At 39.6% G+C, this 26,309-nt stretch overlaps 1 protein-coding gene across 2 annotated transcripts in view; it reads left to right on the top strand.

Annotated features, from left to right (window-relative positions):
* The window catches only part of MAP2K4 (mitogen-activated protein kinase kinase 4), a 178,793-nt gene that overhangs the window by 2,818 nt on the left and 149,666 nt on the right, over positions 1-26,309 (top strand). Inside the window, exon 2 of one of the 2 annotated variants that reach the window (XM_064271798.1) lies at positions 7,034-7,066. The exons of the other annotated variant lie outside the window; for it this stretch is intronic. Coding sequence (XP_064127868.1) covers positions 7,034-7,066 — 33 coding nt within the window. The remainder of the gene's footprint in view (positions 1-7,033; positions 7,067-26,309) is intronic. 2 annotated transcript variants of the gene reach the window in all.

Raw genomic sequence — 26,309 nt, forward strand, 5'->3', positions numbered from 1 at the left:
GATGAATGTAGAGTATGGGGTCTTTCATGGTGAAGATAGAATAGATGTTAGCTGTCAGCAGTGCTATTAGTGGTAACGGTCTCATTGATTATTAGTAGATGAGTCACTGTCCCTCATCATCTACCACTTTACGTAGCTTCAGTATTACAGGGCCTTACACTTCACTGTACTGTGTTCCTTTCACCATATTTTCATCATTTGAGCATTTCCTTTAGCATAATACAGATGAATATTCTAATTCAAAAGCCAAACCTTCTCCGTTTTCTGGATCTGAGGATTCTCTAATGAATTACGGTTTAAATGCAATGTTAAAAAGAAATGTAGCAATAGATTTGAATGCTGTGAAAGAAATCTAGCAACAGTTTACTATATTCTTTTTTCTTTTGGCTGAAATGGGAATTATAGTGAGTACTGCTTTAGAACAGTCATCAACAACCCTAGTTTCAGTCACATTCTCCTACTGACCGGCATGGCTTTTCTGGCCGCGGTCTCTTTTATCACCCTTCTTTCTGTTCCTGAGATACTGGGGAGTAGCTGCTGATCCTGTCATGGCTGCGCATTGGAGTCCTTCATTCATCCCAGCTCACTTTCTATCATCGCTATTCACAAACACGCCCAACATTTATGAGCTGAGTGGTTTTTATGCTTCAGTTCTTTGGTGACTAAAACTTGCAAAATGTGGGTCTGTTTGCCAAGTTAGATAAAATTAAAAAAAAAAAAATTTGATATTAGGACGAGTTTACATTTATGGGAGAAAAGAACCCTCAACTGAGGATTTCTCCTATTTTCCAGTAATGTGCCTTATCAGAGGGAGTGCATGCTGAAACTTGTTTAAAACGGAGTATTAGTTAGCTTTGTATTTGGAGTCATGTTTTCTTGTTTAGGAAAATTTTTTTCTTTTATTCCCATTTCTTTTACCTAATTTGAGAAGCTGGATTGATTTGAATCCTTGGCGTTTTTCTTATTTTTAGGGGTCTGTATATCATAATTGACTCCATTGTACATACATAATCCAGGTCAATCTGCTTTTCAATCTTCACCTCTAGGAGATAGATGCCTTGCCATCGAGTTGATTCTGACTCATAGTGACCCTATAGGACAGGGTAGAACTGTCCCATAGAGTTTCCAAGGAGCGCCTGGTGGATTGGAACTGCCAACCTTTTGGTTAGCAGCTGTAGCACTTAACCATTATGCCACCAGGATTTCCCTGGGAGATGGAAATGGCCCTAATTATACAACCCAAAAAACTTTAATTCAGGCTTAAAAAACATAGGAAAACAAGTAGTTAACACAAGTTTGCTTATGTGGCATTCACCTAATTTGTTTGTCACCAAGTTTGAAGCCTATGGCTACCATTTAAGGGTAGGTGGATATAGTCCCCTTTCATAGATTAAGCAACTGACATTGCCCTAGTAGCGGTGAGTTTTAATCTGGCCTGTGTGATTGGTAGCCTTTGCTCTTCTTACTACCCACCTGCATGGGTTCACGTGAGTTCTCTGAGCTTTCTTTAAGTCATTTTGGCCATTCAGGTCTCAGAGAAGAATCTTTGTGAGAAGAGATGCAGATTCAGGAATAGAAGAGAGATTATTTTAGGTTTCAGTCAGGGGGTGGAAGCTCTAAGCAACCAGCTTTCGTGTTGGCTTTGGAGCCTTGGTGCTTCCTGATTCAGAGTTCTAAACTTACTGGAGAACTTACACTGGCATTTTGAGTCAGGAGGTATTTTGATCAGGAATCTGCAAGTAAATAGAAGACTTCGCCTAGGCACTGGCCAAGGAAGACAGTGTAGATGTGAAACGTAATAAAATCCTTTCAACACTTTAAGATATAAAAGGAAATCATTTAACATAAGAGTTAACAGAATATGTTGCCATTCTGAGTAAATTTGTCATCTGGGCTATTTATGGAAATTACTGTCCCTGCTAGTGGACATGGGTTAGTTTCTAGCCCTTTGCCATCAAGTCCAGAAAGTCTTTGTGTGTCTTTTCACAGGCTTGGCAAGATACGGAGTTAATGTATACTTAGAAGAAGAATTCAAAGACAGGGAGTAAGAAGATTGGCTTAATATGTGGCTAAACAATGAAAGGGAGCATTGGCCAGTAGTTAAGACTCAAGATGGGCCTTTGGAAAGAAGCAGACAGTTACATCACACACAGCTTGATTCCTGGTGCACAACACATCATTCCCCAGCACAGGGAAGAAGATCCATGTGGACATCACGGCCGCTTTTCAAGCTGTGTTTTATTTCGTCTTTCAAAAAACTGTACAACAGAATTAAACAAGGGGAGAACGAGATGTGTTGCTCGTTACAGCTATGATATATATATCTGATATATCCATACCTTTCATTGCTAAAAAATAAGCTGGCACTACTGGCCCCTCTGAAGCATTTGCCAGTATCCCTGAGATCCGGCCCAGGTGCCCGTCAGGGGGAAGCAGCCATGTTTTTGGAGTTTAAGTCAGAGTCCTGAGGTCACCTGGCTGTGTCTAGGAAGGGCTGTGGCAGAGGTGTAGAGAGTCGGGTGGGTTCCCCAGTGATGTCTAGAGCCTATACCTTTTAACTTTTTGGAGGATGAAAGGAGAGGGACTGGTTTTGTGTAGGTTAAGCTGGTCTGGTGAACAGCTGGAGAAGTAGAGAAGGTGCCACTGTCATTGCTTATCTGAGGGAGAGAGCAGGAATAATAGCAATTATGATAGTAATAACCTGCTCAACACTTCACAAAACACTTTTGCGTATTATTGTCCTGTTTTACAGATGAGGAAGTTGAGGCTCATCGCAGTTAGGTACTTGCCCAAGGCCACATAGTTATTGAGTTGCTCCCTCTGGGTGCACTAAGCTTTATTGAACAGGCTTGAGATGATAATAATGGCATTTGGTTACATAACTAAAGAGTTAATAAAGTAGTCAGTGTCCATGGGAAGGAAAAAAGAGGTGGCATATGAAGACTGACAGTGTCCTGAATTGAAAAACGTGGAAAGAATTTAATTAGTACTTATAAAATCACGAATGGTTCTGCATGTTGCGAGCAACCTGGAATTAGTAAATTAGTGAGGCTCCCTTTTAAGTTTGAAAAACATAAAGTAGGGAAAACTATAGGAAATACAGCCAAAGCAGCAGGAAGTAGTTCTTGTGGAACTTACTCTAAGTGAATATAAATTTAGGACAAGTTTAGATAAATCCTTAGATGTTAGAACCACAGTGATGTACCATTGATAACTTTGCAGTATAAGGCACATGCCAAAAATTTGAGGTTGAAGTTGGAAAGCAGCAAGTAACTAGACTCTTCATGCTTGTGGCCCGGTAAGGCCACTCTGATTTCCTTTACGTTATTATCTGTTCATACTGTATTTCATAATGTGTTTTCAGCAGCACGAACATCCAGACTAATCGGGAAGCCATATGGAACTACTGAGCAGATGGAAAACCGTTTATGCTCCTCCCCTCCACTCTCCTGACCCCTTCTCTCATGTCAGCCCAGAGGAAAGGGAAAAGTGATAACTGCAAAACCCCACAAGGGCATTAGACCAGCACAATTAGGTTCAGACACACTGTTTTCAAGCTGTATGATAAGATTGTTGTTAGCTGCTGTCAAGTTGGCCTGGACTTATGGTGACCCCACATACAATGGGATGGGACCGTTGTGATCCATAGGGATTTCATAGACTGATTTTTTGAAGTAGATCGCCAGGGTTTTCTTCCTAGTCTCGTAGCCTGAAACCTGTCCATCATCATAGCAACAACACACAAGCCTCTACTGGCAGATGGGTGGTGTCTGTGCTTGAGGTGTGTTGGCTGGAAATGGAACTCAGGCCTCCCACATGGAAGGTGAGAATTCTACCACTGAACCATCACTGCCCCCAAGATAAGATTACCTGATATTATTCCTAATTTTATATGTAAATGAGAAAACTAGGGCTCAAGTGGTTTGTTCAGATTTCACAGTTGGAACTAGAACCCTGTCTTGCTGCTGACGCTCTTCATTTTGGTTCCTGCTACATCAAATACTGTTTTTTTTTTTTTTTTTAATATACACTTACAGGTATCCTAGATGGCCTTTTAGACTAATATGGACTATCTCGCTTTACTTGGAAAAATCAAGACAAAACAGTAAATTGTAGAGGTTGAGTTATGGTCAGTTAAGGGATCTTAAGATTGAGGTAAGAGGGTTAGAGTGAGGGGGAATGTGGGAAAGAAAGCTAGAAGAAAGAAAGCGAGAGAGACCCAGAGAGAAATAGAAGGAAACCAACCAACCAACCAACCAACCAAGCATAGTTTTATTTCTTTAGTAGGCTTACTAATACTCTGCATTATACATTTTGGTATTTATCATTGGGGGGTCTAAGACTGACTGAAAGTAAATTTGCCTGGGGCCACATAAATGAAAAAGACCGGGAATCTCCCCCACCTGCTTCAGGGAAATTGAAGTGGAGGACCAAACCATGCAAAATTAAGTCCTAGGGTACAGATAACTTCATCAGGGGGGAAAAAAAATAGCGAGGCATCTAAGACTTTTAAAATTAACTTGTTACTGTCAACAGATTCAGCTAATATCCAGTACTCCCAGAGATGCAGGACTTAAAGTAAATGAAGGGGAACATGGAATTTAGGAGAGAGGGGAGACCTCAGAAATTTGAGTATGTGTGAATGAGTACAGGTGGGCATTATGGCGTAGCCACAAACCTATTTTTTGAAAAGTCAAGGATACTGGAAGTTTTCCGCACCATTTCTTTCCCACCAACATCTTTCTCTTTTTGTACAAGATTGTTGGTGGTCTCCTTTGCCCCTCCCTGCCCTGAGTGAATGAGCTGGTGGTACAGTTTGGGTCTTTCCAAAATCTGTAATTTGAAAGAAAACAAAAATTCTGACCGCTGCAGATCTTTCTCATATATCCGTTTTCATCTTTTTTTGACTTTTAGAGGTATAGAAGGATTTAGGTAAAGTAAATTTCTACCTGATTTAATTGATTATACTTAAAAAATCATGGAATTGCCTAAAAAACAGAGAATCATTTATGTTCGGACTCTGGATCACTACAGGTCTTTTCTGAATGAGAAATCATGCAGAGAGATGTTTGTATGAGGCCTCAGAACCCACTCACCTGGCTGCTTCATCCATAATTAGGTAAAAAGAGCAAGTGTGTATGGTGAAGCCTGTGAGAGCGGGAACTCGACAGGAATGACTTGTTTTTCTAGGACTTGCAAGTTTTCTGTCTTTGACAGGGTGCAGTCTTGCGGCTCATTTTAGTGGAAAAGATTTGAGTTTTCCTTCTTTGACAGGTTTCTTCTGCCTGACACAGGTTTTTATACGTAGAGAATAGCTACTTGTATTGTGTCTGCACTGACTGAAGAACTTCAAGGTTTGAATTTTTTTTAGCACTAAAACTGAGCTTAACTTTTAAGCCATAATTGGTGACGTTCTATCATTCTCTGTCACGTTTGCCTTTTTAATGTATTTTTCTTGCCCCTTTTCCTATTCATACTGCTATCTTTTTCACCTCTTCTCTCACCTTTCCTTATTGCTACCTAGTAGCAGCCTTAGAGCTAAAACAGAAGAATATCTGTAGCCTTAAGGTTGTTTCAGTGTTTCATCAACGTCCTCTACAGTCCTGGTACTGGGTGAATTGTACCTTCCCACCTACCACTGGGATGCGATGGTAGACTTGCTTCTCAAGTGTGGCTGACGCTCCCTCATGCCGTGTGTCCCGCTGCTGCTTGCCATGATCCACCTCTCTTTCCTTTCCTCCTGATTTGTGCTTGGGCCATTTGCCTGGCTGGTTTTTAGGAGCTTAGACTTGTGAGCTTTATAAGCCTTGGGGATCTCTGGTTTTTCTTTCTGAGTTCTCTTTCCTCTGCACCTTTCGTGGGGCAGCATGTTGAGCTACAGCGGTAGAGATCAGTGCTGATGCCGTTTACCCCTCATCTTTCAGGTTTGCCTCAGTATTCCTTTCCTGCACAGTTTCTCCATTCTCACTTCCTCGTGCATTGTCATTTGTATAATTAGATAGTTAAGCCTGAGAGGTAGAAGGGAGAAGGTACCTTTGTGTCAAAATAGCTACACTGGCAGTTTTTAGTTGTACTACATTGCAGGTGGTATCTTTACCTTAGAATCTTAAGAATTTTGATAGCTGGATGGGAAAGTCTACTTAAACATATCTTTCCTTAAGCCTTGGCTCTTTTTCCTACAAGTATTTATTCAATTTGTATAAACATAGGTTTGGGTGATACTCATTCTAAATTTATTTTCTCTATTTTTTCCCATAATAGTAGTAAACACGCAGGGGTAAACACTAAGAAAACCAGATACTCACCCAGTTAACTAGGGGTGGAATAATATTTTGAGAAGGCTTTAGTTTTAACTGGCTTATTTTCCTGGTAGAGCCCTGGTGGCACAGTGGTGAAAAGCTTGGCTGCTAACCAAAAGCTGGCAGTTCGAATCCACCGGCTGCACCTTGGAAACCCTATGGGGCAGTTCTACTCTGTCCTGTAGGGTTTTATGAGTAAGAATTGACTCGACTGTAATGAGTTTTGATTTTGGTTTTATCATTTCAAGTTAACTAATTGACTGGAATATGTTGCTTTATGTGTGTTTAGGTTTCACAATTTTTGAATTACTAAACTACTGAATCGTAGTAATTAATCAGTGTTATAAATCAGTACTTTGAGTTGGTAAAATGCCTTGTAATGTGGTCTGAATTTGTAGGTTGAAAACATTGAAAAAATTGACAGAACAAAGTTACTTTTAACTTCCAAGGGCTGATAAATATTCTTTTTTATTGAAGAGATGTGAAAAATAAAGTTTAAGACAGTGCAACTCTCATAAGTTAACTGGATTTTCGTTCCAACTCAACTGAGAGAGCTGGGTTTTTAAAGAAAGCCTGTGTGTTACAGTTGTCTCTGTAATTGTGGGGGTAATGTGATTTGAACTGTTCTAGAGTTAGTTTTATTCAAAATGTAATATAAAAATGTAATGTCTTGTTCTAATTTTGGCTTATTTGATTTACAGTAAATGAACTGGAACTTATCTCTTTTACTTTAGGCTTTCAGATAAACTTCTGTGAAAAGGCACAAAGTAAGCTACAAATTTTATGATACTATGCTACTTACTTTTTCATATCCATCTTGGTATTGGGAGTGTGTCCACTGTTGTTTCAACTAACCAGACATGGCAATTTTACTTTAAAAGAGCTTCCATTTTTCATTCTTTTTTTCCAAATACAAAAAAAAAAAAAAAGTGTTGGCTGTATTTTGGATTGTAAATTGTTCTTGTTTTCACTTAAAATCCGACAATTGAAATAGGAGAAAGCTATGTATAGGTATTTAGACTTAACCATACTTTGAATCACAAGCTAAGAAAAGTTTGCTTTTAAGATGTTAGTGCAAAAAAGTCTAAGATACTTAGATCTCAGGCTTTAATTCATTTTAAATCATGTATTTGCATTCTTTTTTCCTTAAAGCAGAACTGTTACCCCTCAACCATCCTATATACTGGGACACTAGTCTCCATAGGATACAGAATAAAACCAAGACCAAAAACCCACTGCCGTTGAGCAAATTCCGACTCATAACGACACTCACTGTAGGACAGAGTAGAACTGCCCCATAGAATTTCCAAGGAGCACCTGGTGGATTGGAACTGCCAACCTTTTGGTTAGCAGCCATAGCTCTTAACCACTACTCCGCCAGGATTTCCAGAATGCAGAGTAGATTTTCTATAAAAAAGCGAAGTTTATAAAGCTAAAACAAGTGCATTTTAAACTTAAATATCATTTGCATTTAAAAATGTATTTAAAAAATCCCAACTCAAGGGTACTACTTTCCAGTTAACAGAAATATCCCAAAATATAATGTGAATAGTTTCATCTTCTGCTGCTTATTTATTCATAGGCGGGGAAGAATGATGACTACTCTTTGATATGTACTGATCTTAAGTAAATTAGTTCAAAGGAAAAAAAAATTAAACTGGAGAATACGTTTCTGTTATGTTCATAAAATTTTTTTTTGTGGAATCAAAATTCTTGTTTCTATTGATTGATTGTTGTGACTTCCTTTGAAATATAGTTAGCAGAAATTTATTTATTGACTGGTTCACTCATGATGTAAATATATAAGTAATAGAGATAAGCTAAGGGGCCCTGGTGGTGCAGTGGTTAAAGCAGTAGACTGCTAACCACAAGTCTGGTAGTTGGAAACCACCAGCGGCTCTGTGGTGGAAAGATGTGGCAGTCTGCTCCCACAGAGATTTACAGCCTTGGAAACCCTACGGGGTCGCTAGGAGTCGAAATTGACTCCATGGCAGCGGGTTTGGGTAATAGAGATAAGCTAGACCCTAGGATCAAAAGTTTTTGATTGGTCTTTATTATCATCCCTTCCCTTGCCTTAAATAATAAAATTAAAATATTATATGATGTATATTGGAAACCCTGGTAGCATAGTGGTTAAGTGCTACTGCTGCGAACCAAAGGGTCGGTAGTTGGAATCTGCCAGGCGCTCCTTGGAAACTCTGTGGGGCAGTTCTACTCTGTCCTATAGGGTCCTTATGAGTCGGAATCGACTCGACGGCACTGGGTTTGGTTTTGGTTTTTGGTATGATGTATGTCTACATGTAATGAAGTTATAGCTTCTGTTTTATGCCATCTTTTAATTTTAGCACATTCGGTATACAATATGACTCTTTTTAGCCTTAATTTACATTTTAACATAAATCATTTCTGCCTAATACTAAGTGTGACAGTTTTTAGCTTTTATTTGTGTTTTGGTGTAAAATCTCATTGAAAAGGCTAACTTTTTATATTTAAAACTGTATTCACATTCTCTTTTTTTTCTAACTTAGTCCTATTGTGGACATAAAACAAGAGAAACATTGATTATATTAAGTTTCAAGTTGTGTATGAAGTGTCTATAAACAGCTGTATAGGGAGATGAACAATGCCTTTAGGCCTTCTGGATGGCCCCTCTCCCTTTTCCATTGTTGCAGAAATGATAGGTTTGCCACACTGCCTACTTTGATACACGTGGATGAATCCTAACAAGGAAGACTTGGGACAGCAGAACCTGCGGGAGCTTGATCGTGTGGCGAGAGGGGCGTATGTCTGTCCTCCCCTCTGACACTCACTCTTGGTTGCCTTAACTATCCCTTCTCACTGTGGCTGCTTTCTCCTGACTTCTCACATCTCGTATTTCTCCCTCTCCTTTTTGGGAGATTTCTGTTCTTTATTTCCAGTTTTTGTAGGTCAACATTTTTTTACACATCCGTTTCGGATGCAGACGTTGGACACCTAGGTACCATGCAGTGAGTGAGATTCTCTGTACAGAAATAAATCACATAGACCCCTGCCCTCAGCAGGCTCATAGTGTAGTGGACTAGAGTTGATAAAGCTTCTTCGTTTAGTTGATTAATAGCTGAACCCAGGTGAGGGTGGTAGAGGAGCAGATTTGCTCTTGCTGTTCTGTCATGACAGAAAACAAACGTGAAGGGTGCTGTGGGTCTCATGACCTCTGCTTTCCTGGTGTGAGCCCATGGCTCAGGGAGCCAGCAGTGGTCTGCAGTATCTTTGAGGAGCAGAGTTGTCTGCTGTGAAGGCTTGAGGATAGAAGCACACACTGGTTTGTAGTAGGGGGAGGAGGAGGGGACCTGGGAGTTGGTAAGGATGCCTTCTCTAAGTTCACAGGATTTATTTGGGGAGCTCTGGTTTACAGTGGTTAAGCACTCAGCCGGTCATGGAAAGGCCAGGGGTTCGAGCCCACCAGCTACTCCACGGGAGATTATAGCCCAGGAAACCCTATGGGGCAGTTCTATTCTGTCCTATAACACAGGGTCACTATGAATTGGAATTGACTCAGCGGAACACAATAACAGAACCTGTGTTTTAGGATAATTTTTCAATTTCCTACATATATTAACATTTTTTCAAGATCTGGTTCTGTTATTTGCATGATTTTAAAAACTAAAAGTACAGTTTTATAATGTTTGCAAGACAGTCTTCCATCTTGCTCTGGAATACAGGTATTTATGTTTAAAGTGGCCCATTTCTTTAATAAAAGTAAAGGACTTGAAATTGCCAAAGCATTGATTGCACCAAATCACCGAGGCAGAGTATATGCCATTGGGGCATACTCTCATGTCAGAATATCCAAATTTATTCTAAGCGTTGAAAAACTATTAGAGAAACTAAAGATACATTTAATTCATTAAAAATAATTGTGTATCATACAATAGTTGTAGGAGGGGATAGAGCAAGTAGGACCACAAAATAAGATACTGTTAAAAGTCCAGTAAGTTTGAGTTCTGCTGCTTCAAATAATTCTCAATCACAAATCAAAAAGGTTTATTGTAAGATGATTCTGATGACTAATGGAAGCTCTGAAGGATTAATTTTTCCATTGTTTGACTTTCACATAGTTTTTGTTCTTTATATTGCTACATCACTGTGTCCCAATCAGTTTGCTACAATTGCCTGTTATAAGTTAGTGGAGTTTTATTAGAGACATCTCTATGTGTGTATATGCATATACACACAAACAAACAGTGAGAGATTACGTATTTAATTTGGGAACCAGATTTCTATAGAAGTTCAACAAAAATTCACTCTGCACCTCATGGTCTTCTTTTTATAAATTACAGTTTGTGCATTTATTCACTCTGCTTTTCTAAATGTTTATGCGTATTAAGATAATGTCTATTTACTTAAGGTAATAAAGTTTAATAAGAAAATAAAATTGTATTTATTTAAGAAAATAGTGCTATAATCATTTTAACATTGTTGGCCAACTGAATTTTTCTGAAATCTGAATGTAAGAATGTAAGAGTACTTGGATAAAAAAGTCTTCCCGTTGTAAAGCTCCTACATTTAGAACGCTGATGACTGCATTTCTCTCTTATCGTTTAAAGATAATGCTTTTGTAGAGGTAGAGATATTTATTACCCAGTTTGAATTCTTAAATCTCAATGGCTTTAATGAGCTAACTTGGAAAGCACAATTCCTTAGAATATTTTCTTAGCTTTATAAAACTAAAAATTTTTTTAGAGGGGGGGAGTGATTTGCCTAGGAACATAGTTTCTGAGAAGTGCTTTTATATGTAAGTCAAATTTATTTTATTGTATCAGCATTCTCATTTTATTTGGATCAGAATTAGAAATCCTTGGGTAGAGGGATTTTCCTCAGAAAATCTCTAGCAGAATCCTGTGTACATCAAAGTCAGGGTAATGTTGAGTTTGTTGTGTGCCGTCAGATCGATTCCAACTCATAACGACCTTATAGGACAGAGTAGAACTGCCCCATAGGGTTCTCTAGGGTGTAATCTTCACGGGAGCAGATCGCCAGGTCTTTTCTCCGCAGAGCTGATTGCGGGTTCAAATCGCCGACCTTTTTGGTTAGCAGCCGAGCACTTAACCACAGCGCCACCAGGGCCCAATTTTGAGTTTGGCTAGTACTTTATCAGTTTGGTTTTCACACGCAGCCCCTTGTAGACCTCTCTGTACTGCAGTGTATTATCAGCCCATGGCTGAGGATTCCTGGGATGCTAAAAGTTTTGGGTGATGTTGAGTTTCTGTAAGTTGGTGTTTTGTGCTTTTAGTGGCTTTGGAAAAATTGAGTTGTGTTAAAAAATCGTTTTGCTCAGGAATGTTTGCATAGCCACAGGGTCTTGATTTAGAAAACTGTATACCCCAGAGCTGTTATCCTTGATGTCACTAATAGACATTAGAACACAGATAGCGACTGTTTTGTTTTTTTTGACAGCACGTCAGTGTATTTGTTGAAGAAATGGATATATCCTAATCGCGGATTCTCATTTCTGTGCAAAACTTTCTTTAAATTAAGTATCCCTATTTTTAAAAAATTGATAATGATTTAAATAAACAAAAACCCAATAAGAGGAGGAAGGAATGTTTTATGAATCTTTCCAGAGATTTGGGGACGATACTATTAAATTTACCAAACTGATAGAAAGAATCTGTGAGAGATGATGTTTTACTCAAGAGAGTACCTGCTGTATCCGAGGCGTAGAAAGCCAGGCAGAGTGGGGAGCAGCCAAGGGAGGACCCAGCTGTCTTGCATTTAAAACTGAGAGCTTAGAAAATTGAGCTGATTAAATTTTCTCATTTCCCATTTTATGTAGTAAAAGTCTGCAACTAATGACTAAAATTTTATCATTTGGAAATTATTAAACCCAGCTGAGTTTTCCAGCAGTCCTAAGAAACAAAATGACTACATCTGCTGCTATTGGAGGTTAACAAGGTTTATTTAAATTTATATAGATGGCAAAACTGGCTTGTTCCCTAGCAACTGTGTTCAAGAAATCAAATCAGGTAGTAAGTGTTCAAATTTGGCATGTTGGTAGAACTGACTGATGTTTTTTGGTTAGAGGAGGAGGAGTAGATAAGTAAATAGAGGCAGAAATGTAACATTTAGCAAATTTGTATACCCCACCAGTGGTAAGAGGCACTGGTGTCTTTAAGGGTGAATTAAACATAGAGCCTGCTCTAAAGAATCTGACGTTCACTGAGAGATTGAACATGTACAGACAGGCCATGGAGTAGAAATGATAGTAGACAACTCTTATGCCAAACCCTGTTTTAAGTACTTCATGTTAGCTCCTTTAATTCTCAGAACAACCCTGTGAGGTAGGTGTAATAATTATTATTGTCTCCGTTTCATAGATGAGGCATCTGAGGCATAGAGAAAAAGGGAGGTAAATTCGCCAGTCATACAGCTAATGAGTGGCAGAGCTGTGTGACCTCGGTTTGCTCTTGGGTCACGTGCTGTAAATCATAGTGTTTTACTGATTCTTGGTAGAAAGCAGTGGTTGCTCACCAGAATTATTTTCAAAACCAGATGCCTTTTGAAGGGTCTTCGCTTGGAAATGGTTATGTAATCTCTGCCTACAACGTGTATCATTTCTTTTTTCTTTTGGGCTATGGAGTGTTTCCTAAAGTTAGCTAGTAAGACTTAGTGAACATTAAGTAGAAAGATCTCTTCCTGTGACTCTGAAGCTAGGGACTTAGAGGATCTATCACTAGGGAAAAAGGTTTAATAAAAAAACAAAAAACAACTCTCCTGGCTGAACAGATGTGGGGGATGAGTTGCTTCAGGATTCTCAACTGACTTGTGTGTCTGGGGGTAGCCGTATAAGATTAGTAGGTCAGACGACTCGGGAGTCAGTGAACAAGGCAGCATGGCCATGAGCTGTGTGAGGACATATACAGGCTGTTTCAAGAACGAGTTGGTGCTTTTAGAAAAGGATTTATATCATCATTCCCCGCTTTTTGGGCAGGGGTGGGAGAAAGAACGTTATTTAATTTTAAAAAGCTTTTAATAATAGAAGTTTTCAAACATACACAAAAATAGAATAGTGTAATAAACCGCCACATGCCCATTACATAGCATCAATAATTATCAACATATGGCCATTTTTATGTCATTTGTCCCTCCCCCCTCCATCTCTACTGAAATGTTGTAAATTCTCAATACCACTGTTTATGTGTGTCATTCACATGTCTTCTAAGAGAGAAACCAAGCTTGCTGTCATCGTGTTGATTCCTACTCATAGCGTCCCTATAGGATAGGGTAGAACTGCCCATAGGGTTTCCCAGGCTGTAATCTTTACCAAAGCAGACTGTCACATCTTTCTTCTCAGGAGTGACTGGTGGGTTCTAGCTGCTGGCCTTTTGGTTAGGAGCTGAGCGCTTAACCACTATGCCATCAGGGCTCTCTCTAAGAGAGGAGGACTCTTAAATACATAATCTGTCAATATCATTATCACAGCGTTAAATTAAGGAAAAAAGTTTGCTTTAATATCATTAAATATTCACTCAATCTTCAGATTTCCCCAAATGCTTTACAAATAAATGCCTTTATTTATAGCTGATTTCTTCAAGTCTGAGTCCCAATAGGATTTACACATTGCATTTGGTTAATATGTCTTTCAGGTTTCTTAGATGTATAGTAGTTTCCCCTTCTCTCCTATTTTTGCCCCTTGAAATATATTTTTTTAAACTGAGTCATTTATTTTGTACCATTTCATGCATTTTGGATTTGGCTGATTATATCTTTTTAGTGGTGTTTAACATTTTCCTTTATGCCTTGTATTTCCTGTTAACTGGTTGTCTTAGACTGGGTTCTCTAGAGAAGCAAAACCATATATATGCGCATATATATGTATATATATAGAGAGAGAGTTATCTCAAGGAAATGGCTCACGTGGTTGTAGAGGCTGGCAAGTCCCAAGTCCATTGGTCAGGTACTTCTCCTGACTCGTGCACCTTGGAAGGCTGATGGATCCAAGGTCCGCAGGTAAGATGGTAGGCTGCTCGCCCAAGTCCCGAGAACTGACGGTCAGATGCTGAGGAACTGAAGGCAGAATCCAGAGCAGAGTAAGAGCCAGTGAGCTTTGGCAGAAAGTCCACAGGTATTGGATGCAGGCCACACCCCCAAGGAAACTCCTTTTCAGCTGATTGGCTCTTCTTAGCAGATCTCATCATGGAAGTAATTCCATCGTTGTACAACTGCCGGACTACATCATAGCTGACAAACCACTGAGAATCATGGCCCAGCCATGACTGACACACAACCTTAAGGATCACACTGGTAGGTAGATACAGAGGCTTGATCAGTTAGAAATTCAAGTTTTTGGCATGAACACTCAGTATGCGGTGCTGTGTACTTCCTGTTGCATCACATCAGGAGGTGTAATTTCTGGTTGTAGCTCCTGTTAAGGTGGATCGGTGGTTTGGGTGCTGTTAGTATGATCCATGAACTGTGAAGTTCCCCATCGGTCTCTCTGCTTTTGGCACCTAATGACGATTTCGTCTAAATTAATTATTTCATAAGGAATAGGTTAACACTTATTTCCAAACATTTGTGGGGTCTTCAAATAGTGGCTCCAGCTAGCCAAAAAACAGTTTGTGTTTGGGGCATACCATCGAGAGCAAGCTGTAGAGTTTACCATTGGTCATATCTAACTTGAAAACCCTGGTGGCATAGTGGTTAAGAGCTGTGGCTGCTAACCGGAAGGTCAGCAGTTTGAATTCACCAGGTGCTCCTTGGAAACTCTGTGGGGCAGTTCTGTTCTGTCCTGTAGGGTCGCTGTAAGTCAGAATCGACTCGACGGCCACGGGTATGGTTTTTTGGTTTTTAGCTCTGACTTAACTGTACCAGTATTGAAAGATATGAAAGTATGTGTGTATGTACACACACAGTATACACAAACATCTATTGTGGTCTTTTGTACAGTGAGAGGATAAAAACTGGACATCTGTCTTCTTTATGCCCTGGCACATGAGTCACCCTATTCATAATCAGGCTTTGTTTATTTATTTTTTTAACTCTTAGGATGTCTTAATCTTATAAGATAACCAAAAGTCATGTCAAGTAATAACTCTTGACATTGTTTGGTGAAGTTAAAGAACCAGTGAAGAGCTGTGGAAAAAAGGCCTGTTTGATCTGCTTCTGTAGGATTATGGTCATGATGTTCCAAAACTGATTTGACCCTCTGATTTTCTTTCCTTGAATCTGGAGAGTGTACAGTTATTAAGTAAGAAAGTAAAAATTTCAGTCAATACTCTCATGTACTGTATGTAGATGAAGTTGTTAGGATATGACTTAACTCTTTTTGAGTGCCATTCACTCTCTTGATTATTCATACTTTATCGTAACCTTTTATAAACTCAGATTTATAGAATACGTTTATGGGCAACAAATAATTCTTAGTTGTGTCCACTAAGAAATGAATGTGTTATTCACGTCTGCAGTGTTTTGACGTTGGGAAGTATCACTTGGTTGAGCTCAAAGAAGCTAGTTGGATGTTGGTGGGAGAAGTTAGTACGGCTGTGGCTAATGCTTTCATGTGTACAGTGTTGTCTTCGTGTAGAAGGCACCTGTTTGTCCACTTTCCATGTGTTATTTGCTTTGGTAATAACATAGAAACGATGAAGGAAAGGACCTGGAGAGAAGAATTCAGACGGTGGCTTGAGAAGACAACGTAAAGTTTTATAATGAAATGTGCAAAGACCTGGAGTTGGAAAACCAAAAGTAAAGAACGTGCTTAGTATTCTCAGGCTGAAAGAACTGAAGAAAAAATTCAGGCCTCAAGTTGCAATTTTGAAGGATTTTATAGGCAAAATATTGAACAACAACGTAGAAAACATCCAAGAAGATGGAAGGAATACAGAGTCATTGTACCAGAAAGAATTGGCCAACATTGAACCATTTTAGGAGGTAGCATATGATTAAGAACCTGTGGTATTGAAGGAAGAAGTCCAAGTTGCACTGTGTAAGGCAGTGGCGAAAAGCAAGGTTCCGGGAATTGATGGAATACCGATTGAGATGTTTCAGCAAATGGATGTAGCACTGGAGGTGCTCACTCGTTTGTGCCAGAAAATTTGGAAGACAGCTACCTGGCCAACTGATTGAAAGAGATCCATACTTGTGCCCATTCCAAAGAAAGGTGATCCAACCGAATGCAGTTATTGAACAGTATCATTAATATTACACACAAGTAAAATTTTGCTGAAGATCATTAAAAAATGGTAGCAGCAGTACATAGACGGAACTGCCAGCAATTCAAGCAGGATTCAGAAGAGGACGTAGAATGAGGGATATCGTTGCAGATGTCAGATGTGTATAACATCTGAAAGCAGAGAATACCAGAAAGATGTTTACCTGTGTTTTATGGACTATGCAAAAGGCACTCGACTCTGTGGATCTAAACAAATTATGGATAACATCGTGAAGAATGGGAATTCCAGAGCACTTAATTGTGCTCATGAGGAACCTGTACACAGACCAAGAGGCAGTTATTCAAACAGAGGATGAGGATACTGTGTGTTTTAAAATCAGGAAAAGCATGCATCAGGGTTGTATCCTTTCGCTACACTTATTCAGCCTGTATGCTGAGCAGATAATCTAAGCTGGACTATATGAAGAAGAATGTGACATCAGGATTGGTGGATGACTCATTAACAATCTGACGCAGATGACACAGTCTTACTTGCTGAAAGCAAAGAAGACTTGAAGCACTTACTGATGAAGATCAAAGACTACAGCCTTCAGTACGGATCTGCCTGGTGGTAGCCCTGTGCCACCGGGACACCACCTGACCCAAGCCATGGTATTTTCAGTTGCCTCAGAAACATGCGAAATCTGGACAGTGAATAAGGAAGACCGAAGAAGAATTGATGTATCTGAATTATGGTGTTGACGAAGCAGATCGAATATACCATGAGCTGCCAGAAGAATAAATAAGTCTGCCTTCGAAGAAGTACAGCCGGAGTGCTCCCTGGAAGTGAGAATAGTGAGACTTGTCTCCCCTACTTTGGACATGTTACCAGGAGGGGGCAGTCCCTGGAGAAGGACAGCAAGCTTGGTGTAAGGTAGAGGGTTAGTGGAAAAGAGGAAGACCCTCAAGGAGATGAATTGACACAGTGACTGCAACAATGGGCTCAGACGTAGCAGTGATTTTGAGGATGGCACAGGACTGGGCAGTTTTTTGTTCTGTTGTCCAACAATAACACAGCTGAATTTTAGTTTAAATTAGGACTGTGGATTAAAATTTAAAAAAAGATGATATATTATAATGGTGCATTAAAATGGAAAGTCAGTTGAGCCTACAAAAAGATTATCACGTCATGCAAGTCAAGATAGTTAAAAATGCCAAATATCGTGGAACAGATAGAGACTTTTTAAAGCCAGAAGATGGGCCACTGTGTATCCTGAAGTTCTGTCAGTCAGGAACGTTTGTCTAGTAAAAGCTTCTGGCTGTTTTTTTTTTTAGAGAAGCTACTTGTAGTTACACATATTTTGACTAACAAAAAATTTAGTCACTGGTGCAGTGTAATTCCTAGTGGTCAAAAGGCATCCATCTAGATGAATATTCAGGTGCTGAATGTGAGCAGTACTTATGCTCAAATGTTGATTGTATTCCTGAAGAAGGAGCTATTATTGTATAGATAAATGTTGTGTGCTGTGGATGACTAGCTAAACGTTATTGCATGTAGTGTAATGTTTGCTCCACCCCATTATTAAATTATTGCTAAACATGTGAGGATATTTTCAAATTGGAGAAAGTAATCTTGGAAATTAAAGCTTAACTTTAAAAATACTGTTGGTAATTCTTCTGCTTTAGTTAGTGCCAGTTACCTGAAAGCCGGTTACATTCCACTGCTTCAAACAGTGAATAATTCATCGTGTTTGAGTGCAGCTTGTCTCCAGCTGTCAATGCTACTGATCAGTAAAATTTACCCTTGGATCTTTTAAGAGCGCCATGTAGTGGTAAAGGGTTTCAAATTGTCTTAATTGAATTAAAATGTCTACAAAATTATGTATATGAAGTAAATTCATTCGTTTTTTACCTCTCTAGATTTCTAAGGACATATCCTGGTAGGTAACAGAGTTATTACAAGTAAAGTTTTACGTGGTGTATTATTTTTTGGTTTGGGGATAAGCTAATAGGGTGTTTTAGCAAGAGTGTCAGGTGTGCCCTGGAGAGCAGAGAGACGTCAGCTTGGAATGAAAAATTAACTGTGATCCGTTAGGAAGCCAGATAGAAAGGAAAGGAAGGAAATAAGACCATCTGAATTTTATGAACTAGCATAATGTGTACATGTGTGTTTATTTCGAGAAGACCGTAAAATATTCAGCCAGGTATTTGAAGGACAGCTGGCTTGATAATATGGTACATCATATCCTTTTATAAATCCACTGTTGATATGTGATAGAGAAAAACATATTCATAAAGCATATCTTTTCACTTCATACCTAGTTCAATGGGAACGTTTCCACCTGTTTTTTGGATTGCTTATAGGTGTGGAGAGCATAGCATATCAGTTACAAGTGTTAGTGGACATAAGGAAAAATATTTACTTCTTGAAACTGACTTTTATTGCCATCAGAAAATCTTAATTTTCCTGACTTTTCAGCATATCACACTTTGACAATGTATGTACCAGAGCCACCTTGCACACAGTAGGTTCTCAGTGTTGAATGTGTAAGGTCCTTAAGAGGGCTAATCTACAGTTTCTTGGAAAAGAAAGTGGGAACCCAGTGTCATTTATTATTTGTGGCTGGTGGGAGTCCTTAGCGATATTTTGGGCAGATAAGGGAAGAATGGATTTAATTTATGTTTGACAAAAATCTGGCTTTGTCGCGTGAACATTCCGAGTAAACTCTCCAAGAAGGAGAAGTCAAATTTGGTTGTTTTGGTAGCTCTTCAATTAGTTTGATGCTGTGAATAGATGACCCTTTTGCTGAAATACAGACTACCTTAGCCTTGTGGCCTGGAGCCACTCGCTAGAGCTCCAGGTCAGTGGCCTTTAACCAAGAGCAGCTGTGTTTTTCCTTCATTGTGTTGTACAAACATTTTTTCTTCATATCATGGCACGTATAAAAAAGATCTGGAAGCACTGGTTAAAAAAATACTGATTATATCGTTGGAAAATACGATTATGTGCTTGTTTCTTTTTTTTTTTTTTCATTTATGGGTACTGTAAAGGCAAAGCAGGGTGGTGATGTGATGTTTGGGAGTTTATCAAGCAGGAGAGAGAGCTGTGATCTAAGACCAGTGGGAACTTTGAGACCTTGCTAGAGTTCAAGGAAGCTGTTTTTCTGAGAGTATCGATTATGTGATGTGTGCGTCTGTCCTGGAGATGATCAGTAGTGACGTTAGGCTGGACGCCACTGTCGGGCACCTGGGGTGTGAAGGAAATTGGAACAAGCCTTGTGGCTGTTTATTTATTTATTTTTTGGCATAGCTTTCATAAGTTTGTATATTATATTCTTTGTCCCACTAGAAAGATGGTAACAAAAAGTGAGAGTTATGTGCATGGTTTCCCAGAAATCTTAATATCTTGCTATTGGTGCATGATGAGAAAGTAACTTAAAACTTTGGGGAACTGATGAGCTTAACTTGAGGGGTCTGATTGGAAGGCAGAGGTCACCACACATGGCCTGCACATTACAGCAAAGAGATGACCGTTGGCCATTCTGCATAGAAAGCTTTGCTGGGATTGATCAGTGTGAGGGTTGTGTCTCACTTGTCTCTATAGCCTGTTGATCACAAATCCGAATCTTAAACTTATAAATGCTCTGTGGATTTGGCAGAGTTTCAGGCATTACATGGATTTAAAGTGGTCTGAGCACTTGTGCAAGGTGCTGAGTACCTGGATGGACTCTTGCTATGCTGTTAAAGCACCCCTTTATGGACAGAACTCTCAGTGCTGTATACAATGATAGTGCTTCTGTGTGACTGCAGTTGGTGCAGGTGTGCTCACGTAAGGTCATTCTTATCAAGGATTGTGAAGGATGTGGGTGTAAAAGTATTCTTTAGACAAGCTGGGGACAAATTAAAAACTCAGAGAACTAGTAGTATATTCTCTTCTGCCCAGGACTCGGGATGAAGTTATGCTCGCAGTAATGGCTGCCATCTTTTGGGTATCCATTTGGAACCCTCTGATGGTGATCATGTAACTGTGGAGTTCCAACTCTTCTGTGTTCACATAGAGTCTGTGCTTGCAAAATCCTTGGAGCATGGGTTATGGGGGATTGTGTTGGATAAGCTTTACCTATTTTCCTGAAGATGAAAATATTGTTAAATCTAGCTGATACAGTATACTTTCAGATATCTCAAAAGCCATCATTTGTGAAATATTAAATAATAGTGGGGTATGGGAATATGCAAGTTATATTAGCAGGTATTTGAAGGTGCCTGCCTATATTTGTATCTTTAAGGCTTTTTTTTTTTTTTTACTTGTTCTCTTGGCCTCAGCAATATTGGATTTAGAGAACAGATTGGTCCCTTTTAGAAGACTCTGGTAAAAGTGGCAAAAAAAGTGGCAAGGAGATTATAATTACAAACATACCAGTATTTTTTTTTTTTTTATAATTTCAGAAATAAATAATGTTTAGTGTAGGAAAACTGAAATACAGAAAGGTAGAAAAATAAAATCAAATGATTTATAATTCTAGCAACTTGAATTAATCATGAGTGACATTTTTATTGTGCTTTAAGTGGAAGTTTACAAATCAAGTCAGTCTCTCACACAAAAACCCATGTACACGTTGCTACACTCTCCCAATTACTCTCCACCTCATGAGAAAGACTGCTCTCTCCCTCCAGTCTCTCTTTTCGTGTCTATTTCGCCAGCTTCTAACCCCCTCCAACCTCTCATCTCCCCTCCAGACAGGTGATACCCACATAGTCTCAAGTGTCCACCTGATCCAAGAAGCTCACTCCTTACCAGCATCCCTCTCCAACCCATTGTCCAGTCCAATCCGTGTCTGAAGAGTTGACTTCAGGAATGGTTCCTGTCCTGGGGGAACAGAAGGTCTGGGGGCCATGACCACCAGGGTCCTTCTAGTCTCAGTCAGACCATTAAGTCTGGTCTTAGGAGAATTTGGGGTCTGTATCCCACTGTTCTCTTGCTCCCTCAGGGGCTCTCTGTTGTATTCCCTGTCAGGGCAGTCTTCGGTTGTAGCCAGGCACCATCTACTTCTGGTCTCAGGATGATGTAGTCTCTGATTTATGTGGCCCTTTCTGTCTCCTGGGCTCATACCATGAGTGACATTTTGAAGAATGACTTGTGTGTGCATATATGTATAGATTGTTACAGTATATATGTTTTACTTAAATAATAAATTATTAAACAAGCTATTACAGCTAATTAAAAAAAAATACTGTACTGTTATTAACACTTTCCACTGTCAGTAGTCTTTTACAGCTTTTTTTTTTTTTTTTTAATGGTCCCTTAGTTATCTAGTGCTGCCATAACAGAAATACAACAAGTGGATGGCTTTAAGAAAGAATTTTTATTCTCTCACAGTTTAGGAGGCTAGAAGTCCAAATTCATGGTGTCAGCTCCAGGGGAAGGCTTTCCCTCTGTCTTGGCTCTTGGGGGAAGGTCCTTGTCCTCAGTTTTCCCCTGATCTAGGAGCTTCTTAGCATAGGGACCCCGAGTCCAAAGATGTGCTCCCCTCCTGGTTCTTCATTCTTGGTGGTAGGAAGTCCCCCTGTCTCTCTGCCAGCTTCTCTCTTCTATATCTCAAAAGAGACTGACTCAAGATACAACCTAATCTTGTAGATTGAGTCCTGTGTCATTAACATGACCACCTGTAATCCTGCCTCATTAACGTCAAAGAGGTAGGATTTACAACACCTAGGAGAATCACATCAGATGACAAAATGGTGGACAATTGTGCAATTCTGGGAATCCTGGCCTAGCCACGTTGACAGATATTTTTGGGGGACCCAGTTCAATCCGTAGCAAGTGGTAATGTAGGATTCCAGTCACAGATGAGCCATAATTTTTGTAACTAATCCAGCATAAATAATACTGCTTTGAATAACTTTTTCTTTGCATAATCTTTAATTTTCTTAGAATGAATTCTTAGGAATGAAATCATTGTTAAACAAACATATTTTAAGATATTTTCTAGATACTGCTCTGTAGAAAGTGGACCGGTTTATATTCACAGCAGTGATTTGTTTGTTTATTCGTTTGTTTATTTAGTTACTGAGCAAATGTTAAGTATTTACGTGTCAGACATAATTCTAGGCACTGAGACACGTTAAGAAGAAATAGCATCTCTGCCCACCTGGAGCTTAAGGTGTGGTGGGAAGGGTGGACGTTAGTCGAATAGTCACGAGTAAATGGGAAAAGTGCAGCTGTGATAACTTCTCAGAGACTGCCTGCTTCTCGATACCCTTGTTAACACTGATATTAGGATTCTTTTGAATTGAGCTTGGTATTAAAAGCAAAAATAAAACTTAGACTTTTTGAATAACTGAAAGGATTTGATGATTTTTCGTGTTAATGGCTATCTGTATTCTTTTTTGTTAATTACCTATTCCAATTAGACGGCAACAGGTTTGTTTTTTGGCTCGGTTCTTGGTTTATTTTCAAATTATTGGGAAACTTGTCGTGTACTGAGCAGTAAAGCCCTTATATCTTTTTTTTCCTCTCAGTTTGTCATTTTTGGAGGTAGTGACTTCAGTTATTTAGTTAAGACAGCGGTATTTTCTTTCTGCTCCTAATTAAACATAGGCATCTCCCAGGGAATTTGGGACTGTGGCTCTCCAGAGCCAAGGCTCTGCTAAAGAGAATCTGTTTGGGTGGTTACATGACTGTTGTGGACAAGCATCTGAAGTCTCCTTTTTTTCAGTAGAGCCTTGATATTTGTGCTGTTTTGGTAACTACTGTGGGGCCTTTCTGGATTAGCTGGCTCCCTGGGCATTTTTGAGGGGGTTGGCTTAACTGAGATTGAGCTGGAGGGATCTCCAGTTTAGCCTGAGGAATTACATTTCTTTGCTGGTAGTTGAAGTTTTACTCAGAATCTTCCATAGAAAGCAGTATTGTTGTTGGCTTTAACTAATAACTAGGTCAGAGATGTGGCTAACCATAGAATCCCTTATCAGTGGCACTGTGCCTAATTGAGCTAAAGTTGACCTAAAATTACCAGTGGTTGTGGAAGGACAATGTCAGAGTTGTTGACTAGCTGAATCAGAGAATAAAAAATCCATTATGAGATTTTAGTACTAGGCTTATAAGAATTTTTTAGGGCACGTTGAGAGCTTCATTCTATGAACCTTGATGAATTCCCTATTTTACCATGACTGAAAAGTAGTTTTTAATTTTTTTTCCTTGTTAGTTAACAACTTGGGGACAAGTTTGGGGCTTCTGACTCTTCAGACTCTCCCTGAAGATTTTTGTTAACCAAACATGGATCTCCTAGCATAATGTAGTCTGCAGCGAGTAAAGTGCTGCTTTTGCCCTTGTCTGGAGTCTAAGACTCTGCTAGGAGCATTAGGCCTTTGGTGTCAAAGCAGTACCTCTTTGGGAAGTGACAGAGGAATCACGGAGTTCTTGATCCCAAGTTAAAACAAAACAAAACAAAACAATCTCCCCCCCCCCTTTTTAACTGTACTTTAGATGAAGGTTTACAGCGCAAATTAGTTTCTCACTAAACAATACACATATTGTTTTGTGACATTGGTTGCCAATCCCATGACATGTCAACACTCTCCCCCTCTCAACCTTGAGTTCCATGTTACCAGCTTTCCTGTCCCCTGCCCCGCCTTCTCATCCCTGCCCCTGAGCTAGTATGCCCATTTAGTCTCGTTTAAAAAAAAAAAAAAAACAAGAAAGCATTTTTATCAGAGGGAAGTACTGTGAACCTTAGAGTGCTGAGGGTGAACTGTTGCATTTCTTTGGCAGCTGAGCCTCTGGGGCCGGCCCAAGCTTCTCAGATGGGAAAATGTTCACATTTTAGGAAGCACTGTCAGTCTGAGTTGAACTAGAATTGATTTACAGTCTGACATTATTCATTACACCATCACTAACACCCATGAGAGTGAGTACTTGCTGTTGGTCACTCACGTTTCCCATACTTGCCATTTCATCTATCAGTCTTAGGATCTTGCCATCATACACCTGGACATAATTGCTAATAAAAGCTAGAAAAAATGAACTGCTACATGGCTGACACTGTTACACATATTAACACATTTACTCCTCACAACACCCCATGAAGAAGGTAACATTAATCCCATTAAAAACGTATGCACCTGAGGCAGAGCGGTGAAGTCACTTGCTTAGCTCTAATATAGCTAGTAATTAGCAGAGCTGAGTTTCAAAACCAAGCAGATTGGCTCTACTACTACTTTGTATTGGTTTTTCTAGTTTCTCATTGACCACACTGGGACACTGGGTATGGCTAGGAATAGAGATTTTTATAGAGGTGTCAATCCACCTCGTTGAGGGTCTTCCTCTTTTCGGCTGACCCTGTACTCTGCCAAGCATGTTATCCTTCTCCAGGGACTGATCCCTCCTGACAACATGTCCAAAGTATGTAAGACACAGTCTCGCCATCCTTGCTTCTAAGGAGCATTCTGGTTGTACTTCTTCTAAGACAGATCTGTTCGTTCTTTTGGCAGTCCATGGTATATTCAATATTCTTCGCCAGCACCACAATTAATAAAGGCGTCAGCTCTTCTTCAGTCTTCCTTATTCATTGTCCAGCTTTCACATACATATGATGCGATTGAAAATACCATAGCTTGGGTCAGGCCCACCTTAGTCTTCAAGGTGACATCTTTGCTCTTCAACACTTTGAAGAGGTCCTTTGCAGCAGATTTACCCAATGCAATGTGTCTTCTGATTTCTTGACAGCTGCTTCCATGGCTGTTGATTGTGGATCCAAGTAAAATGAAATCCTTGACGACTTCAGTCTTTTCTCCGTTTATCATGATGTTGCTCATTGGTCCAGTTGTGAGGATTTTTGTTTTCTTTATGTTGGGGTGTAATCCATACTGAAGGCCGTGGTCTTTGATCTTCATTAGTAAGTGCTTCAAGTCCTCTTCACTTTCAGCAGCGAGATTGTGTCCTCTGCATAACGCAGATTGTTAATGAGTCTTCCTCCAATCTTGATGCCCCGTTCTTCTTCATATAGTCCAGGTTCTTGGATTATTTGCTCAGCATACAGATTAAATAGGTATGGTGAAAGAATACAACCCTCGTGCACACCTTTCCTGACTTTAAACCAATCAGTATCCCCTGCTTCTGTCTGAACAACTGCCTCTTGATCTATGTAAAGGTTCCTCATGAGCACGATTAAGTGCTCTGGAATTCCCATTCTTCGCAGCGTTATCCGTAATTTGTTATGACCCACACAGTCGAATGCCTTTGCATAGTCAATAAAACACAGGTAAACATCCTTCTGGTATTCTCTGCTTTGAGCCAGGATCCATCTGACATCAGCAATGATATTCCTGGTTCCACGTCCTCTTCTGCAACCGGCCTGAATTTCTGGCAGTTCCCTGTCGATATACTGCTGCAGCCGTTTTTGAATGATCCTCAGCAGAATTTTGCTTGCGTGTGATATTAATAATATTCTATAATTTCCACATTCGGTTGTATCACCTTTCTTGGGAATAAGCATAAATATGGATCTCTTCCAATCAGATGGCCAGGAAGCTGTCTTCCATATTTCTTGGTAGAGATGAGTGAGCACCTCCAGTGCTGCATCTGTTTGTTGAAACATCTCAATTGATATTCCATCAATTCCTGGAGCCTTGTTTTTCACCAATGTGTTCAGAGCAGCTTGGACTTCTTCCTTCAGTACCATCGGTTCCTGATCATATGCCACTTCTTGAAATGGTTGAATATTGACAAATTCTTTTTGGTATAATGACTCTGTGTATTCCTTCCCTCTTCTTTTGATGCTTCCTGCATCACTGAATATTTTCCCCATGGAATCCTTTACTATTGCAACTCGAGGCTTGAATTTTTTCTTCAGTTCTTTCAGCTCAGGAAATGCCGAGCATGT

This window comes from Loxodonta africana, chromosome 18, assembly GCF_030014295.1.
Source record: "Loxodonta africana isolate mLoxAfr1 chromosome 18, mLoxAfr1.hap2, whole genome shotgun sequence".
Lineage (NCBI taxonomy): Eukaryota > Metazoa > Chordata > Mammalia > Proboscidea > Elephantidae > Loxodonta > Loxodonta africana.